The 20,509-nt window shown below is 40.5% G+C and overlaps 2 protein-coding genes across 2 annotated transcripts in view; one reads left to right on the top strand and one right to left on the bottom strand.

The window, feature by feature from the left end:
• BZW2 (basic leucine zipper and W2 domains 2) overlaps window positions 1-12,180 on the bottom strand; it is a 64,338-nt gene extending 52,158 nt beyond the window's left edge. Inside the window, exons 1-2 of the mRNA XM_061198528.1 lie at window positions 11,931-12,180; window positions 11,002-11,205 (exon numbers count right to left, since the gene is read on the bottom strand). Of these exons, the coding sequence (XP_061054511.1) occupies window positions 11,002-11,205; window positions 11,931-12,046 (320 nt within the window). The 5' untranslated portion in view covers window positions 12,047-12,180. The remainder of the gene's footprint in view (window positions 1-11,001; window positions 11,206-11,930) is intronic.
• The window catches only part of ANKMY2 (ankyrin repeat and MYND domain containing 2), a 34,469-nt gene continuing 25,398 nt past the window's right edge, over window positions 11,439-20,509 (top strand). Inside the window, exons 1-2 of the mRNA XM_061198527.1 lie at window positions 11,439-11,778; window positions 18,676-18,740. Of these exons, the coding sequence (XP_061054510.1) occupies window positions 11,712-11,778; window positions 18,676-18,740 (132 nt within the window). The 5' untranslated portion in view covers window positions 11,439-11,711. The remainder of the gene's footprint in view (window positions 11,779-18,675; window positions 18,741-20,509) is intronic.

The raw sequence follows: 20,509 nt of genomic DNA on the forward strand, positions 1-20,509 counted from the left end.
ATCTAAATCTTCCTTAAGAAGACATAAAAGCATCGTGATTAAATTTTCATTATAACATTTCCAAATTTATTTCACTTCTTAAACTTTATCTTATTTTTGAATAATGATTCTTGCTTCCCTTTAAATAAAAATATTCCAGAAATTACATTTTAAGTATCAATGTACAACCTCTTCACTGAAATAAAGACAATTACATAATGTCACTTATTTCATCTCAATGAAGTTATTTTCAAAAACTTTCAAGAAGTATAAATAAACTCCGAAATAGTTTCACTCTGCTTATCAATTCATGCCATCTACTCAAGGGACTCTGTAAGCAGTCCCTGGGGCAAGCACATGTCCTTCTCTGGGCCCTTCCACTTTCCCCAATTGGGATCTCTCCCAGGCCCTTCCCTTCCCCCAACAACTGACCAGCCCCACTCAGCTTCCCAGATGGCCTAATCTTGCTGATGTCATTCTTATGTCTCAACACTTTGAAAAACACAAACACACCTTCAACTACACACACTGTACATACTTTGGCTTTTAGAAAACTCATTCCTCAAACATAACATTTCAGGGTATCTTAATAGCAAAATGTCTTAAAACCTCTGTTCTAGTTAAGACCCTTAGAACTTTTGTCTGCAAGACAACAGGATAGTGATAACAATTGCGTACCTATGATATTTCAAGTTGTAAATTCAGAGAATTTAGAGGAAATGGTGGCATGAAACAGAGAAATATCCAATGATTAAATGTCTAGCTGTGGTTTAAATATATTTATTAATTTATCAAGTATTTTAGGGGGGGCTTATTGTGTATCAGGCACTGTACTAGAGCACTGGTTTCACTCCAGGGTTAATTTTGTTCCCCAAGGGACATTTGGCAGTGTCTGGAGACATTTTTGCTTGTCATGCTGGGAGAAGGGGGGTGCTACTGGAATCTAGTAGGTTGAGGCCAGGGATGCTGCTCAACAATCTACAATGTTGTAGGAGAGCCCCCTACAACAAAGGGTTATCTCACCCAACGTTTCAATTGTGCCAAGGTTGGAAAACCCTGCATTAAAGAGGAAACAAAGGTAAGCAAAGCCAGAGATGGGCCTTGCTCTCAAGAATTGAAAATTGTGCACACAGGTCTAAACACATCAGAGCAGCAAGCAGGCAGATATTTCCTTGAAAGACTTATTTCTGTTTGCCAAACATTAATGTCAATTGTAGACAAAACAAATGCATCACCGAGTAGCTCTGGTAGGGGGTGATGATAATGGGGAGGGGCTAGGTATGTATGGGGGGAGAGGGTATATGGGAAATCTCTGTACCCTTCTCTTAACTTTGATGTGAACCTAAAACTGCTCTAAAAAACAAATTAAGTTAAAAAAAAAAAAAAAAATCAGCAGGGAGTGGTGTCAAATGCCAGAGAGCAAGTCAGTTGATTAAGGCTAATTTTGTATCAAACACAAAACTGATGCAAGTGTTTATGACTGTCAGTACAAATAGAAGACTAGAAGATAAGTTATTATGGCGAGGGGGACTGAAGTCTGTTCCTCTCTTCTCAGCACTGTAATCAAGGAGGAGAAGATGACAGAAGCTTCTGGAAAAAAAAATAACACCCTAGACTGGTAACTAGTGGGAGAATGTTGCTTTGCAGCAATGGCTTTTACAAAACATGGGAATGAAACTTCAGGAAGTTCAAAGGTGGTGATGGACAGGAGTCCAAATGTCTTCTCACTTGTGAGTTCTCTCAACCAGGCCACTCCGGCCCCCATCCTCCCAGGAGGGGACCTGCCCAAGCCTGTCTAGCAGATGAAGCTTTATTTGAAAGGTTGCACACACACAAAAAGTTACCTACCATACATATGCCTATTTCACAATGAGGACAGCGTGAAATGGATAGAAATGCCCAAGCCTAGCCTGGGACTTAATGGGACACAGCACACTGATGATATGAAACTGTATTCCCAGATACAATTTTAAAGGAGTGAATTACAGTAACTCAAATTGAGAGAGAGAGAGAGAGAGAGAGAGAGAGAGAAGACCAGCGCCACATTACAAACTTTCAAGTATACTTTTTCAAAAGGCTTAAAATCATTCATTTGCATTCATTTATTAAACATACCTCTATCTGGTACTGGTCAATAGGGATGCAGATGGGACCAATACATAGACAAGATGCATGGTGCTCACTTTCTAGCAGGTGGAGGTTTGACCCACGCACTGCACAAAAAAACCTGGCAGTGTGAGTTAAGAAGAAGTAATGGTCTCCAGTATGTTAAAGTACATCACATGATGAATTTGAGTTGCAGTTGTGTTTATTAATGCTTTAACAATTAAACGTGTGTTGCATTTTTGTTTTTTTACGTTTTAACTTATAATGGATATCCATGAGGTATGAAACACTTTGAAACCCGAAGAACTAAACCTAGACCCTCATCTCACTCTGATAAGGTTCTGAGATGTCACGCCACTTGCCTGAGGTCAGGCATTCCATTCTAACCTTGGTGATAAAGCAGAGATCAAAGCAGAAAAATCAGGCCCTCACAAACACAGAAGGGTCAGGGCCAGAACCCGTCAACTGTCTCCTTGCAGTGCACTTCTCCAAAGAACCAGCTGAAGTTGCTGGGTAACCATTCATATGATTCTCGAAGGCAGCTTTTTTATTATTTGCCTCATGAATTTTATGGTTTAGAGTTAGAGAGTGAAGCATAAATATTAATTTTAACGTCTAGTTCAGCACTTGGATAAACTGAATTAGCATACGTTACCTCCCAAATGCCAAATAGTTCTCCGTGGAGTTCTAGTAAGGAAAAAAACATTTGTCTTTAGCAAGAGGATTTAACAGAAATCCTGCCTCTTAAGGACATGTAAATAGTAGGAAATCTATGGCTCCATGGTTTCTGGTACTACTGGAGCTGGTTCTCAACTTCTTTCCTGCAGAGGCTCAACGCTAATGTAAACACCATCTTCACACTCTTCCACACGGATGTGGCATCCTTTCCTCTAGCCAGCAGCTTCCTCTGTACCAGCAATGTGGGCCTCTCCTTCCTGTTTACAATAACCCCATTCTATTACCTTGTATACTGAGAAAAACATATGTCATGTTCTCTTTTTTCCTTAGAAATGATCACAAATCCAGGAAGCTGTCGAGGTTGGTTTGAAAAGCATTAAAGTCTTTTGTGTGAATATGCAAAAAAGAAGAGGATACAGTAGGATATTATAAAACTGCACACCCCATGGTGGTTTATGATATAGTCTCCATAGTGCTAAGAGTTAATATTCCTTACTGTTACTCACCTCTGCCTAGCAGTTTTCTTGAGATTTATTTAGAAGTCCTCAAAATAACAGTACATCTAACAATTATTTTTTGAAAGTCCTCTTCTAACATAAAAATAAGTCGAACTATGAAAAGAGGAAACACAATTCTACACATCTCACAAATTTGTTATTATTGTTTTCCTACTATTATTATATATATATAATTAAGAGAATTAAAGATAACAAAACAAAAAACAACAAAGGGTACACCTGAAATTTAAAAAATCAAGAAAGAACAATGAAAGCACTGTCTCTTTGGCATTTGCCAAAAGAATCGTTCATTCAGTGAGTTACCTAAACCTTTTATTTCCAAAGCAGTTTACAAATATGACCATCAGAATATTTTTTGGCACTTTTCACTCAACAAATTTAGAACAGGCCAAATTATTCCAGTTGGCATTTAACTGCCTAAAAGATACTTGCTGAAGAGACCCATGGCCCCAATATAGACATCAGAATGAGTTAAGAATGAAAAGTATTCTTGTGTATACTGCTGATACTGGTATACAGCAGATTTTTAAAATTTAGAAATTATTCTAAATTGTCGTGTATTTTTTCCCCTAATAGATACAAAGGAAAAATGCTGTGGAAACTAATGACAACCACAATCCTGCATTAAAATGATTCACATTAACCTGATTATTAAATCCCCAAGTTGCATCTCTCAGGTTTAACTGTTTCAGCCATGTCTTTATTCCATTCATCAATAAAAGTAGAAAAGAAAAAATCAGAAAAGTCCAACTGGAAAAAAAATCAAACTGAGGGAATAAAATTCCTTTAAGGCACTATATAGATAAAAACAGTTCCATGGATCATATTTTACTTGCAAAATAAATTTCACAATTTCCTACTCATTTTATTTTCTAGCTATTTTGGCTATTGATATCCTAGCTATTTTGGATAATTTCAAATTAGTTTGTATTCAAAGGCAAAATATCCGAATAAGTATATGATTTACTCTTCCATGGTTTCTTTTTATGTCCATTATTAACTTTCCTGCTACCACCAATTCTGAAGATACTGCTTTATAATTTTCAGTTTAGTCTAAAACATGTGATGTCATAAATTACTTGAGAGCAAGAACAAACCTAGTGTGCTTTAAAATATAATCTACCGCTTCTATGATTTTAAAAAAGTTGACATATTGAAGAAAACGTGCCTTTGAATGAAAAAAATTCTAGCTCCAATACGGTTGGCCAGAAAATTACAGCCAATATTTATTTTATAAATATTTATAACATGTTATAATATTTTATGGAGTTGTTTTCTTGGGGGTTGTTCTCCCTGGAATGTTCTCCATTTTCTGGCTCGCCTGTCCAAATTCACCAATCCTTCCAGACTCTGTTCAGAATCTCACTTTCTCTAGTCCTCCCACTGAGCTCCACCCGTTCTGGAATCTGCACTTGTGACGGTACTGCTCTGGTTGGGGACTGGAGAAGGCTGTGTGGGGAAGGGGTCATTTGAGCTGAGAAGGATTGGAGTAAAATGTGATATGCAGAAATGGGTGGAGGAGGGCATTCTGGGAGCAGGAAGCCGGTGGGTGGGTAGGGAGTAACCACATTGTTCACATTAGAGCTGAAAGACTGGAAAGAGCCAGACAGCCACCTGAACAGCCAAAGGGAAGTTCTCAAAGGGGTCTAACCTGTCGGCTGACTGGGGGGGGGGGGGGCAGCTTTTGGATGATGACTTTAGTCCCTATTGTTTCAGGGGCTGGCGGGTTTCCTAAAGGATACTGGAGGCCTCTAAAGGACAAAGATCATGTCTTATCATTTGGGATTCGCTGAAAACAACAGATGCATACCAAGAACTTTCTTATTATTATAAAAAAAAAGTTAATATTTTTTAAAAAGTTAATCCTGAGATAGAATTACTAGAATTATATCTTTTATGAAAGTCTCTCTTGAAAAATAAATCTCTTCCAAACTGTAGGAAGTTGGGCTTATGGCAAATACTAATGTCTATACAATTTTACTTTAAAATGATTTCTTAACTAGGCCCGTAATTGTGTTATTCATCTTCTTCTCAACTGTAAAAACAGGTAGAATTGGCCCTAAAAATAAAAATTAATTTTTATATAACATTTTATAGTTCACAGGGTATCATCAAGGATCCTCAAAGTCATCCTGTAAGTTTGGTTAGTATCTCTGTTTTATATATGAAGAAAGTGAAAGCAAGAGACATTGCCTTGGAAAAGCCATCTCATCACGGAGTCTTGGTTTTCCCACTCTAATTCTCAGAGCTATGGCTGTGCTTGGCTGTCTCCCAGGGCTCATCCATAATCATTTCCTACCAGGTCAGAAGAGGCTACTTAATGGGACTGCTTTACTCCACAATCAACAGACCAGGAAGAGATTTTACTCAGGGTCTGATGAATGTAGTTTTAAGGGCTGCTTTGTCTGCCGGGTCTTTTTAACACAACCCCGCAACAGATAACCAAATAACAAGAGATAAAAACACCAATTTTCTAGCTTAAATGTATTTATTGGGAAGGTGAATGCTACCTTTTCCCTTCTGATGCAAAAATAGCTTTCTATTTTTAATTATTGGAACTGTTTTACTATACTCAGAGATAAGAGGCACCAGCCTTGAGTTTTAAATTCCACAGTGACATAGCTAATATAAATATATATGAGTTGAAGTTGGATATACACTAATGTGTGCTTCAGCATTACCTGGCAATGAGACTGGATCGGCTACATTGTCCTTAGACACTGTGAAGGCTTGGCTTTGAAGCTTAATTAAATATTCTTTAAAAACCCTTCAAACCAAATCTGGGAAGAAATGTTATAAATGATACCAAACAATTCCATGTTGGCTTCTGGAAACATTAACATTTCGTAAGTCCAAAACATCATAAAAGAAACATCAAGACATGCAAGTTATAAAGTTTTAAGAATTCAGAAAGCAGTTGTCAAAACAAGCATTTAGTTAAGCAAATCCTGAGGAAGGACGTGGCAGGCACACCTGAGTGTGGTCCTCATTTTCATGCAGTGAGATACCTCCTCTAACTATTGCTCATGACATTACCAAAGTACTCCTTTTTTTGGAAATGCCTTCTGACTTGATTTATGTGACACAGAAGAAAATCAGTATCTCCACTTCATTCATGTCTTGATTTTCTCAGTTAAACTAAATATATTTGCACCCCTTGTTGAGACGTGTCTGCAAATTACTTCGTCAGGGTCTAAAAAAGATGATTAGATGCCAGTAGGATATTCATAAGCTTGTGACACAGCACTGAGATATGCCACCTACCTCTTCGTTTTGTGGAGAAGCTAAAAGGTGATGTGAACAGTTTATGGAAATGCATTGTTCACAAGACAGTCTTTTGCAGATTTAGGTGTAATTGTTTTAACATTAAATGGATAACCGCATAAGCTCAACTCTAAGTATAGAGAAAGAGCATTTGTATCCATATTGCTTTCTCTCTCTCTCTCTTTCTCTTTTTTTTTTTTTTTGGTTTAAACTACAACGACAATTTCTTAGTGGCTGTAATACTTCCAGATTTCCTTTTTAAAACTTCCTTATGGAAAATCTCAAACATATCAAAAGCAGAGAGAACAGTCTAATGAAGTCAATGTACTCATTGCCCACCTTCAACCCTTAACAACACGGTGAACTTTGTCTCATTAATATTCTTACTCAGTCCCTGTCTCCCACTTTCACAAAATTATATTGAAGCAAGTCTTAGATGTCTTACCATTTTCCCCCCTTAAACAATTCAGTACATATCTCTAAAAGATAAGGGACCTTTTAAACATATAACCACAATATTAGTTTCAAAGGAAATAGAAATCCTAATATCATCAAATATCTACTCAGTCAAGAAATGTACCTAAGAAAAGAAAGTTAAATGTCAAGGAAAACATTACCCCAAAAGTTACAACACTCAAAAATGAGCTATTCCCCTGCAATAAAAAGGAAACGGCATTCTCTTAAAGCACAGAGCTGTATGTACGTCAAGGGCTTCAAAGAGGGAGTCCAGGAACGGTCGGCAAAATTTGTAACATGTGCATATGAACAATTTTTTTTTTCTTGGTTGATAGCATTCATCAGAATGTCAAGCAGCTTGAGACCGAAAACATTTAAAGACCTTCTGCCCTTGGTTATGACTGTGTGTGCTTAGGGCCACATCACCTCACATTGCCAGGAAGGATTAGTCAAGTAGGGAAACGAATCCACCTAAAATAACTTGGAGATCAAACTGAACTCAACTCAGCATGTACTGAGCACACACTAGGTGCGAGACACGGGGTCACAATCTTGAGAAGCAAAGGTAAACTAATCCTAGTTAATTTATAGTCTAGAAGGAGAAGGGGTCAAATAGATTTAAAAAACTGAACTAGGATGTCATGAAAAAGGTGCCTGCTTTAGGTTATTTTCTTGGGGATCCAGATGAAGAAGCAAAGATGTTAATTTCGGGGTGCAAGGTGGGTGGGGACCAGGGCTCCTAAGAAGATAGGAGAAAATTAGAGGATGTCAGCAACTGTACCAGCAACTCCTGAGGAAAGAGTGTTCTTATCGCCCTTGCTGAGGGACAGGAATAAAAATGTTTACTAGGGCCTGTATTCCCCTCCTGGATGGGGTGGGAGAGGCGACCATGAAAGTATCTTGAAAGTTGACACTTCATCAGATCTGGGAAGGAGAGAAAGACTCGGTGAAGAGGGAAGGGAGGTCACTCCAGGAAGAGAAAAGCAGGAACAAAGGGGTGGAAACTACTGGCATGTTAGGGAATCAGCAGTGAGGTGACCTTAGAGCAGAGTATGTGGGAGGGGCTGGCTGACTGGAAATGCCGGCTGGGACCAGAAGTCGGAGCCTCCCAGACCAAACCTGGGCTGGTGGAGAGGAACCAGAAGTAAGAGACCAGAGCCTCTATTCTGCGGCAGGTGGAGAGCCATTGACATGCTTTAAGTGAATCAGTTCTGTCTTTACAAAGTATGTCGCATCCTTGGGTGGATGATGAGTGCTCAGTGTATATTGGTGGTGGTGCCTTAATGGTGGTGCCTTGAATGAGCTGGATGGGCAGCAGGCTACTTAGGAATCCATTGCAACAGGCCAAGAGACGTCCAGGGTGGTAGAAGTACAAAAAGGGATGATGGCGACACATATAAGAATTTCAGACATTTCAGAAATCATTATTTTTTAAAAGGAGAAGAAAGAAACAGGGACCAAAGCAACATATAAATTCTATTACACATTGTGGAACAATGTGTTGGTATGCTCTCATTTCTGTTAAAAAAAAAAAAAAAAAAAAGTGGAGCTACACATATAAGCTATAAACACATACAATTTCTCAGAAAGGTATGAGAAAAATAGACACCATGGGTTGTAGGGCATGGAGAAGAAACTGTGCAAAGAGGTCGGAGAGTCTTTTGTACCTTTGGCACCCTAAACCACATGAACGTGTTATCCACATGAACGTGTTATCTATTAGCTAAAGAATATATAATTTCCCCCTTACTGCTAGCCACAGAGATAGAGAATAATTAAAAGCAAAAAGGTTTTGGAGACAGATCTAGGTTCCAATTTTGGCTCTGATACTTCCAAACTGTGGGTCTGTGGGCAAATTAACTTCTTTCTGTTTCTGTCCCCTTATTTTCAGAAACAGGGGTAATACTAGCTAGGTCGCTACAACAATGATTAAACAAATCCTATAACAAAGCATCTGGTAGAATATCGGCACAGACTAAGGACCCAATAAGTAGTAGCTATTTTATTACCAACAACTTCTTCGATGTGAATACATTCTTAATACAAAAAAAGTTCCTTGATCTAGTCTAAGGTATGCTCATTAGCTAATCCTATTCCTACATTAAATGTTAACACTGTCCAAAAACGATTAATGGAATCCATCTGATGAACACAATCCATTACGTATCTGTTTCTAGAAATTTAAACTTAACATATTACTTATATGCATTTCTAGGCAGATGTTAGCTTTTTTACTTTAAATGTCATTGACTCTAGCTTTACTGAATTCATGTATTCACAGAGGACTAAATACCAACGAGATGCCATAAGGCACCAGGAAAATAGATAATAAGTTGCTATCCTCGAGGAACTGACAACTTCAGTGAGACAAACAGGTGTGACCTTCAAGTAACCATGGCCCCAATTTGGCACAAGAGATGGAAATACTGGCAATGAAGCACCCAATTCTGTAACATTCCTTGTAAAATGTTAAGTCACATGGTAAGGGAAGGTTACTCTGCAAGCATTTTCTTAGGTTTCTGGGTTTCTTCTTCATGATACTGTGTTTTCAATCAGTTGTAACTGCGGCAATAGCAGCATTCTAAGTGTTACAAAAGATGGGTCACTCAAAAGCCTTACTACTTGTTTGAACAGTCACGTCATTATTAAAGCATTCCCAAACAAAAGTTTCTTTGTTATACATTGCGATGAATAATTTCAAACCATTTTCATGTGATATGTTCTGGCTCAGATCTGCCCCGGCCTGTAAAGATGAAGCCTTAGACAAGAAAACATCTGGGATTTGGGGGAAAAATTTTGTTAAAGGCAGGAAATAATGAACATCTTCCAGGATTTCAGAAGTGTTAGTGAATGCTTCCAAGAAATGAAGGCGTAAGGCCAGAGGAAAATACACTTCACTTCATATATGGCACAGCGGGGAGAAAGGGTGATGGTATGGGGGGGATGCTTAACAAAAAAAATCTACATAATTATACAAATATTTCTCTTTGAAGCAGATGCGTCTTGGGAGAAACACTAATACTAGACTGTAGAGAAACAACAGTAAACACTAATTTCTACAGAAGCTTTCGCTGATGCATAAATATGTTATGGATGTGCACCCGGGAGGAACGACTGACTTCGTATTAGCAAGCAAGTCCTGTCTCTGAGCCACAGGAGGGTACACGCTTGTATTTGGCCCCTAGCTTCCTATAGTGAAAGCCTGAAGCTACATATTACAGTTGAATGAAGGTTGGATTAAGAGGCTAATCTAATGCTATATATAGACAGCAACACCAATTTAATCTCCGCCCCTTCTCCCTCCCCTTCCTATTTCCATAAATCTCAAGATCTGAGTTACAAAGAGACTGGGAACTCTAGAAGAGAGAAGAGGCCCTCCCTCCCCCCTCATCCCCGGCTGTCTTTCATAAACGAAGTATTAGTGCAAGTGTAAATTGCTTCCAAACATCCTTAACGGGCACCATAGAGCGATCAGATCCGGTTTTCTTCTACAGCTCCCACAGACGCCAGAGGAGATGACAAGTGGGGGTGGGTGGGTGGAGGGGTGAGGAGGGTAGGTTGCCAAATGAGAACTACCTTCTCCCGAGACTACTCTCACATGCGTTCATCTCGCTCGTAATGGGGAGCTCTTCTCTCCACCCCACCCCGAGTCCAAAGCCTCAACCCTGGCTTCCCCGGGAGTTACATCTGGCGGTGCCACGCACGGGACGATGGGCACCCGCCACTTCCCACCTCGTGGCCGGCGCCTGGCAGCTCTCGGTCTCCCGGGACGGCCAAATGTGGCAAGTGGAGGGTCTTCACTCCGGGGCACTGATACGCGGTATAAGTGATGGTAATGGGGTGGAGGGGCGGCTTCCCCACCGAGAGGAAGGAAGCCGCCCAGCAGGCACATGCTTCCTCAGGGCCAGCTCCGGCAGGGGGGAAGCTCCCGGTGGGGCTCTGGCTCCGGTTGTCGAAGGCTTCCCGGCTCTCCCCCTGCCCTACCTGGGCTGCTTCTCACCTGTCCGAGGAGGTAGCGGCGACGCGCGAGGCTGGGGGCTGCGGCGATTCCGGCAGCGGCGGTGGCAGCGGCGGCAGTGGTGGCGGCAGACAATGGAGGAGTGAAGGACAGACACATTGACACCGACACACGGAGCTCGGCGCAGCCCCGCCTACCACGCCGCCCCGCCTCCCAGCCCGCCCCCGTCCCGGGCCGCTCCACTCCCTGGGAAATGAAGGGGGTGTATAGTGAGAGCAAGGGAGATGCATGCCCCTAGCAGAAACTGCCGAACACAGAAATTCCAGAAAGAGAATTTAAATACTGTGTGTCCCTAAATATCTGCACCGGAAAGGATGGCGGTGGGAGACGTGTAACAGGCATTTAATTCCTCCCCCCCTCTGATTTTCTCCATTTGGTTTTTCCTTCCCAGGCTGTTCCAATGGGAGAGTCTCGCTGCCGCCTCCTGCAGCTCCTCCTCCCGGCCGGGCCAATGACTCGTGGGGGGCAGAGACTGCCGCTGGGCCTGCAGAGACTGCCCGCCCGGCTCGCCCGAGCTCGCCAGCTGCTCGCCAGCCCCCCGGAGGGTGGAGAGAATTCGAACGCTTCCGCGGTTGGCTACTTAATGTCCTAGTCTCAAGTTGCCAAACCTTGCGGCTGGCGTTCCTAATACAGACACGTCGTTTCTTTTTAATACTCCCAAAGAAACAATAGCTCTCAAGCTGGCGGAAGCAATGGTTCACATGAAGAAAGGCGAGCTGACCCAGGAGGAAAAGGATCTGCTGGAAGTCATCGGAAAAGGTGTGGGTGCTGGGCTGCGGCGGGGGCGCTGCCTGCCTGGCCCGGGAGGGAAGGGGGGCGTGGCGGAGCCCGGGCGGCGCCCCCGGCCCGGCTGACCCTGGCTTGCGGTTTTGCGAGGCTGACATCCTGCGACCGGGAAACAGCGCTCCTACCTTTGGTCTGGGACCGGTTGCGGGGGCGGAGAGGTGGGGAAGGAGAAGCGCCGCTGGGATGGGAGCGGAGGTTGCAGACGTTCGTTTTCTAAATCAGCTTTTGGAAGGGTGCACATTTCCAGGCTCCACTTCGGATGATAATGAGCGACCCGGGGTGGGGCCTCAGAATGTGCATTCTTCAAAACTCCTAAGGTGATTTTGACCACTGTCCGTCTGGGCGATAGTGGCCTGGAAGTTTCAGCTTCTTAGATCGGTGTCTAAGGGCCGTTTCGACTTCCGGAGGCCGAAAGATCTGGATCCCTTGGCTGTCCCCGCCCTCGCTTGGGGCGGGTGGAGGGAGCTCCTAAGGAGAAGGGTTCTTTACAAGGGCACAAAACGAGGTCTGTAATTTGCCGCATTGAGGCTTCTGAGTCCAGGGCCTCCCTGGCTTCCTTCCAGAAGCCCCCGGCCGCCGCAGGAACTCTCAGAACAGCTAGGAGGTTGGGGAGGTGTCCACACCGCTCTGCGCACTTCGCAGGGCTGCGACCTTCTACTCGCGCTCTTCCGCGCTTTCCCTTCCATTCTCCCAACGCGCGTCCCACTTCCGCCGCTCCGGGTCCTAGGGAGGGAGACGCAGGCCCCGGGGACGAGCCAGAAGCCATGTTTTCCGCTCCGTCCCCGAGTGGACGTCCCAGAAGAGTTCCCGAAGTCCCGTTACCTGGCAGGTGACAACAGCGTGACTACGTGGCTTCTGCACTGTCACGGCGCGGCGATACGGATGTGTGGGAACTGCGGGCATTGTTCATGTGGCTGTTTTAAGCTCCCTCGAACGGCAGAGAAGCCAGTCATTGCAACATAAAACTTCCCAATTTCCAGTCTTTCTTTTTTTCTAAGTAGCCTGGCTCCCATCTGGACCTACAGAGAGTAAGGCACATGTATTCTTTATACTGACAAGAAAAGTCTAAACGTAAAGGAGAGAAATATCGGATTGGAACTCAACAGGTGCTCATGAGCTGAGCCCACCCAATCTGATCTCAACAGGTTTAACTCAGTCACAGCTGTAATTTGCTATGATGTGTTCTTTGCCTAGAATTGTGGGACTTGGAGTTGGTGCAGACTGTTTGTTCTGCACGGTTCTCGCTGACCTGTTTGGCACTGCAGTCTCCCTTTTCTGCCTGTCTCTGGTTCATTTCTCCGTGCCTTTGGTGGCCCTGGGATTCAGCTCAGCAGCCATGTGAGTCTCAGCTCTGTGCCAGGTACAGTGCTGGGCAAAAAAGGAGACAAAGGATCAATTTATAATCCACCAGGGATGCAAATTCTGTTTTTGAGCAGTCCAGAGCTATCACCCTCGCTCAAAAGTGTAAACAAGTGAGCAGTTTTATAAAGTGGGTCTCTGAAAGGGGCAGGTGGTGTGTGTGGGGATGTAGGGAGGGAATCCTTGGATACATTATTAGGTGTCCACCAGTTTTTATTTTTAAAGATTAAATAAAAGAATTAATGTGAATTTAGCCTGGTTAGCACTGTGATTTTTTTCTGGGCCCACATCGTGCAACAAATTACACAGACACTGTTTCACCTATTTAATTGGTCCAAGCTGATGAGAAAAAAGAAGTGAGATGGACATAGTATGTGACACATTCTTGTCAAGTGAAGGTCTGTGGGACATTACCATACTCTTAAAAAAAAGTAATGGGAGATAAGAGAAAGTAACAACCGTAGCCAACCTTTACTGATTGTTATTTTGGGCCTGGCATAATTCTTAGCACTTTACATATATCCATGCGTTTAATCTTGATAAGCTAGGAATTATTTTTAAGCTACAACATTATGAGAGACAGCATAGGATGGCAGTTAACCTTTCAAGTCTGATTTGGAATCCTACCTCATTCATTTGCTGGTGACTTGGCCTTGGGCAAATTACTGTTTCTGAGCCTTAGGTTCTCCATGTGAAAAATGGTACCCACCTCACAACATTGCTATAAGGATAAAATGAGTTAGTATGAGTAATGTGTTTAAAATACTGTATTGGCTATTATTATGGTAAATATGGCAGTCTCTACTTGATAGACAAGAAACCAAGAAACTGAAAAGTTCAAATAGCTTGCCCAATATAATACAGGTAATAAGTGGCAAAGCAGAGATATCATATGGCCCACAGTCCTAGAAATATGCTGGACTTGAAAACAAACTAAACAAAATGAAAAAATGAAACCAGCGCCATAGTCCATACCATACCTTATTCACTTGGAGAGGCAATTTAATTGCAGCAAAATATTTTCATCTGTCAAGTTAAATTAATTTTAATTGTAAACGTTATTGATTTTGTAGTTTTGTGTGCATTTAAAATTTGTAAAATAATTTTTGGCTTATAGATGAATGAAGCTCATAAACAAAGTTTATATTCGTACTCATAAGAAGCAATTTTCTTTAAAGGAGGTGAGTAGAGTTCTGATTTTTTTTCCCTTCGGTACATTTCTCAACTTTGAGAAGCACTGGCTTAGTCAGTACTAGTACGTGGAAATAACGATGTTTCCAGCCACGTGTGACCTGTCATCTTGGCCAATCTGAAATAAACTCAGCAAATTTTTGAGTTCTCCCTCTGGCTAACCACTGCCCTCCAGAAGTTAAGCCGATTGTAAGTGGGACTTACAGTCCAAAGAATACCGCACATTGCTACTGGACACTTTTAGACAATTTCTTCTTCTGAGTAAATGCACGTTCTAGGTATTCTACAGGTTGTTTATTTGTTAGAATGCCAAAAAGAAGTTCCAGATGAAACTGAGAAGCTGTTTCTCACATATTCATTTAAATCATAGTCACTGACAGCATCCATTTCACAACATTTCAGAAGAGAAATGAAATCACTTAAGCACAGTTAACTGGCTTATATTACTTGTAGATTGACCCATTCTTCTAAGCTCTGATATCTTTTTCATTAAACACTGAGGAAGCGCTATTTCAAAATAAATTAAACTTTAAGAATATAAACCAGAAAGTCTTTCATTACTTATCTTGTCTAGTACTTGAGATCCCTGGGATCACTGTTGCCGATTTCACAAGAAAGTAACGTACTTTTTTTTATTATTATTATTATTATTTGTGTTAAAGGAACTGTGAAGCAGACTTGGACAATAAGGTTTATTCTACCAATTTTATTGGAGTATAACTAAAGTACGATAAATGGTACATATTTCAAGTGTACACTTTTTTAAAAAGTCAGTTTTGACATAAGTATACATCCACGAAACCACTGCAATCTAGACAATGAACAGTTCCATCACCCCCAAAATGTTCTACATACCCATTTGTAATCTGTCACTCCCTCCACCCGTGTCTCCAGGCAACCACTGATAGGTTTCTGTCACTATTGATTAGATTTCTCTATTCTAGAATTTTATGTAAGTGGAATTATACAATAAGTATAATAAATATTCCTTTTTTTTTTGCATGACTTATTTCACTCAGCATCATGATATTGAGGTTCATCCATACTGTACCAATAATTTTTCTTCTTTTTTTCTTTTATTTCCTATGTATGGATATACCACTATTTGCTTATCTGGTGACACTGATGGACATTTCAGTTGTTTCCAATTTGGGACTATTAAAACATCCTGCTCTAAGGTCCTGTGTAGTTAATAATGTTATTTTTAGTACCTCTGGTATATAGAAAGATTCAGGTCTACTAATAATTATAGCATAGAGTTTCAAAGACAAATTTAAATTCAAATACGTAGTTACCATTAACTATATGACTGGGCAGGTTTTGCAACCTCTGTGGGCTTCATTGTCTTCCTTTACAAAACAACAGCTCTTTTAGTTACTCTAATTTTTATGTAGTGATTCATAATCCTAACGAGGACATTTTGTTACAAAGTCTAAAAATAGATACACATAGGAGAATTTAGAAACTTTACACTTAAACAGATTCACTATTTCAAAATATATGTTGTAATTAGAAGTCTCTATTTTAAAATACATTTATAACTCTGTATCTATGATTAAGTCTGTATCCATATATTATTTTTAAATTCAGACACTTTAATTATTTTATACATGATTTTACTTATACATAAATGTAACAGCAACTAACAAGCCAAATAGTTTTTTAAATACTTAACTTAGATATAGATTCCTAAAAACATTCCTGTTGAGGGATCCCACTAAATGATTGAAACTCATAAATATTCAGATCTCATGACTATCTGATGGATTGCTGGAAACAGAAAATGTCATGTTTGTTTGTTTCTCCTTTTTTGTTTGTTTTGGCTACTTCTCCTTGTCTTCAGTAGAGACCAGTGGTCCCAAACTAGATATTAGAAGTGTCGCAATGAATTATATTATGCTACTCTAAATATAAATAACAAGAGCATCTAATATGCACTGAGGTTGTACTCTGTGCCCCACACCAAGACAAGCCCTTAGTCCTAAGAACACTATGGGATGGATGTTATTATTTCTGCTTCCTATATAAGAAAACTGAGGGTTTTATAGGACTTGTTCAGTTTTATAGTGGTCCTGAAAGGGCTCTAGTGTGGTATAAGAGAGGGCAGTAACAGTGAGAATATCACTCTTATCATCATCTCTTCTCTGCTAAAATGCTGGTCCATCCAGATAAGTTATCTATCCCACCCTAATGGAGCAGGTTGGGTTGGGTTTTCTTCTCTGGAGCAACTTGGAGAAATTCTCACAAGGGAAAGAAATTATTAAATATTATTTTCGTCAGTTATGTCTATTCATTTTTGTCTCCAGTGAGGATAAATGTTGACTCATTTCCCATCCCCCTTATAGTACCACATCCCCTCATGTTAAGAGTTTGTTAAATCAGATTTAACATATTTCTTTCCCAAGTAAAGCAATTAATCTTTTAAATTTAATTGCAAAATATTGTTTGAGAGTCTACTATGCACAGTAAGGAATGACAAAAAATAAAAATCCTTCTGTGTAAACTATGTGTTTCCCATTTCCATGCTATTCTAGACCTTCTACAGTTTCCTACTGTCATTAAATTGGGAACTCCAAGTTAGAAATCATCACAAGTTTTTCCTCTTGGGGGTATTTTGCTCATCTATTTTCCAAAATATGTTTTAATTCTCTAGAAGCCCAGACAGTTTCAGAAAAATTTTCCCATCCTGGTCTCTGCATTTCAAAAGACTAACTGGTATTCCATGGCATGTGAGTGAGCAACTCATCTTTTTTTTTTAATTGCCCTGCGATTGGACAGATTTACCATACATCGTTAGCCACTGGGCTAAACATTTTATAGAATTATTGGCCTGCTGTCTAATATGAGCCAAATGTTTATGATTGCAATCCCCATCCTTTCCCTAACATATAGCAGGCTTTGGCATGATCACAATCCCTATAGTATTCTCCCTTTATTGCATAAACATCTCTCGGTCAGATGGAAAATAACTTCAGTTATTCCTCAGTGGATAACGGGGTTCAGCTGAAGCATCTTCCTCAAATGAAATTGGTGTGCAGGAGTTTGTTCTAATTCCTTTCCAAAGATGTTTGAGAGTCTCTGGTGAGAAGCCACAGGTATGGATAAGCTTCCCTGCACAGCTTGCTTGCATGCTTGAAGGCTTTCCCCTCTCCCTCTGTAGCCATTCAGCCAGTGATACCAACTGCCCTCAGGTGGAGTGTGGGATCAGACAAATGAACTATGGACAAAATAGCTGCTGTCATAATTCGGGGCCTTGTAGATCACTCACTTGACATTTCCCCAGCTGAGCTATTTCGCTATCAATCTAGGAGACATTTCTGTATCTCCCCTCTGTTGGTGAGGGGCACTCAGACCATGTGCCTAAGAAGCAGGTTGGGTAGAAAGAAGCAGGCTAAGCTCGATTCTGCATTCCACCTTTAGCTCTGGAAGAATTGCAAAGTTTAACACATTCTTGCACTATAATTCTAAATTTAAAGACAAGAAATAACTCCTAGTTGAGGATGCTTCTATTCTTTTATGCCCTTTTAGAGGAGAGGCTTATCTCATCCTTTCTCCCTGAGAACATGCAATTTCATTATCCTGTTCCCTGTCACACCAGAAGTTTTTTGGCAGAACATGTGATTGGCTCCTATTAAGGATGATAATAGCAACATTCTCTCCTGCAACTATGCCTTAGTATGCCTTACAGAAGGCTGGAAAACCTGACAGTCGTGGCCCAATTACAGCTTATTTACAAATTTACAGAGACTGACCTTCAGGTTTACATCAGATGGCTTTCAGTATGAGAGTGTGAATACCGACCATATGGCACTTTTATATAGTACCAGGCATAAAAGATACATTTACCTCAGCATTTCCAAACCAAGACTTCTATTAGGAGCATGCCATCAATTCACAGGACGTAGTGGTGACAAGGTATATAAATACTGACTGTATTTTGAACTGTTATTACATTGACTGCAATTTAAGCTTTAGATGGTGGGTTGGATTAGATGCCCTTTAAGATTTGTTTCAGTATTAAAAGTCTTATGCTTTGTGGTTATTGTATTACTGCCAAAAGGAAAATGTGGCCAATTTAATATACTCTAAGGCCAGTGGAAGTAAAAGCAAGATGGAGCTATTTTAGTCTATATGAATCTGTTCTCTGGGATAATTACTTTGTGGAATAAACAGTATGCGATTGATGCTTTATTTCTTAGCAACCTGACCTGACTCATCTTAGTTTTACAGATAACCCTTTGAAGTCCGTTTCCTTGACGTTAGATTTTTTTTCTGTTCTAAATATAAATAACCTTTGCACTTTCTTTCTTTTTTTTTAAGGTACTGTCCAAGAAGCTGGAACACTGTTAGCCAGCAAGAATGTTCATGTCAACTGCTTGGATGAGGTAAAATTTAAAACATTTAATAAAGTTTTACTTCCTATGAGAATGGATAATATATAAAATCTAATAATAAGAGTTGTTTTCTAGCATTTGTGCTTAAGTTATACTAAGCTCTAAAGCAAATGTCAGCAGACAGGTTGCAAAAGACAAATAAGGATGTAAAAACATGTTTAATTTTACTGGTAATCAAATAAGTGACCGTTAAACCAATTCCATATCATTTCTTGTGAAGTGTGGGAAACATTGGACTTTTATATGCTACTGGATTAGGTGTAAATTGGCATCATATTCTGGAGAAAATTTTAGAATATTTCTCATTTTTAAATGTACCTACCTTTGATCCAGCAATTCTACTTCTCGGGAGGGTTAAATGACCTAAACTCAAGTTTCTAGAACAATTGCAATCCAGAATAACTTTCTGAGATGGTAGTTTCTCTTCAGAGCTGTCCAGTATGGCAGCCATTAGCCATGTGTGGCTAGTAGATACTCTATTATACAGGACAGTTCTAGTACTAGAACATTAACTGAATTTCAGTTTCTCATGCAGCAAAGGAGGTGTTTTGTTAACCCTTTACCCACACATGGGTAGTAAAGTTAATATCAGACAAAATAAAGTTTAAAGCAAAAAAGCAAAAAAAAAAAAAAAAGATGAAGACTCTTTCTTATAGAAAGTTTATAAACCACCAGGAATATACCAGCCTTAAGCCTTCACTAATAATCTTATAAGCTTTGAAGTTCATAAAGAAAAAGGTAGAATTCAAAGGAGAAATTTGTAAGACCACAATAGCATCTTTTAGAAAATGATAAGTAGAAAAAAGTATTCAAGGGATGGAAAATTTGGATAATCTAACAGTCTATGCACTTTATATAAGACAGAAATAGTACATCTCCGTTTACATTTAACACTGTTAAAAATTGGTTTATGTATTATACTTTTTTTTTTTAGAAATGAGTTTTTTTCTTTTTTAAAAATTATTTATTTATTCATTTATTTTTTGGTTGCGTTGGGTCTTTGTTGCTGCGCGCGGGCTTTCTCTAGTTGTGGAGAACGGGGCTACTCTTCATTGCGGCGTGTGGGCTTCTCATTGCGGTGGCTTCTCTTGTTGCGGAGCACGGGCTGTAGGTGCGTGGGCTTCAGTAGTTGTGGCACTCAGGCTCAGTAGTTGTGGCTCACGGACTCTAGAGCGCAGGCTCAGTAGTTGTGGCACTCGAGCTTAGTTGCTCCGCGGCACGTGGAACCGTCCCGGACCAGGGCTCAAACCCGTTTCCCCTGCATTGGCAAGCGGATTCTTAATCACTGTGCCACCAGGGAAGTCCTGTATTATACTATTTTGTAAAGGAAAATTTTAACTAACTTTAAACAAGTTTACCAAATGCAATATAACACTGAAAATAAACAAAAATATGTTCCAAAGAATAAAACATATAACCTGAATGTTTTTAAAAATTCTGAATAGTTCTTGGGTAGAAGAAGAAATAGAGGGCTTCCCTGGTGGCGCAGTGGTTAAGGATCTGCCTGCCAACGCAGGGGACACGAGTTCGAGCCCTGGTCCAGGAAGATCCCACATGCCGCGGAGCAACTAAGCCTGTGCACAACTACTGAAGCCCGAGCCTAGAGCCCGTACTCTGAAACAAGAGAAGCCACCGCAATGAGAAGCCCGCGCACTGCAGTGAAGAGTAGCCCCCACTCATCGCAACTAGAGAAAGCCCACGCACAGCAACAAAGACCCAACACAGCCAAAAATAAACAAAAATTAAAAAAAAAAAAATTA

The sequence above is a fragment of the Eubalaena glacialis genome, chromosome 8, assembly GCF_028564815.1.
Source record: "Eubalaena glacialis isolate mEubGla1 chromosome 8, mEubGla1.1.hap2.+ XY, whole genome shotgun sequence".
In the NCBI taxonomy this organism is placed as follows: domain Eukaryota; kingdom Metazoa; phylum Chordata; class Mammalia; order Artiodactyla; family Balaenidae; genus Eubalaena; species Eubalaena glacialis.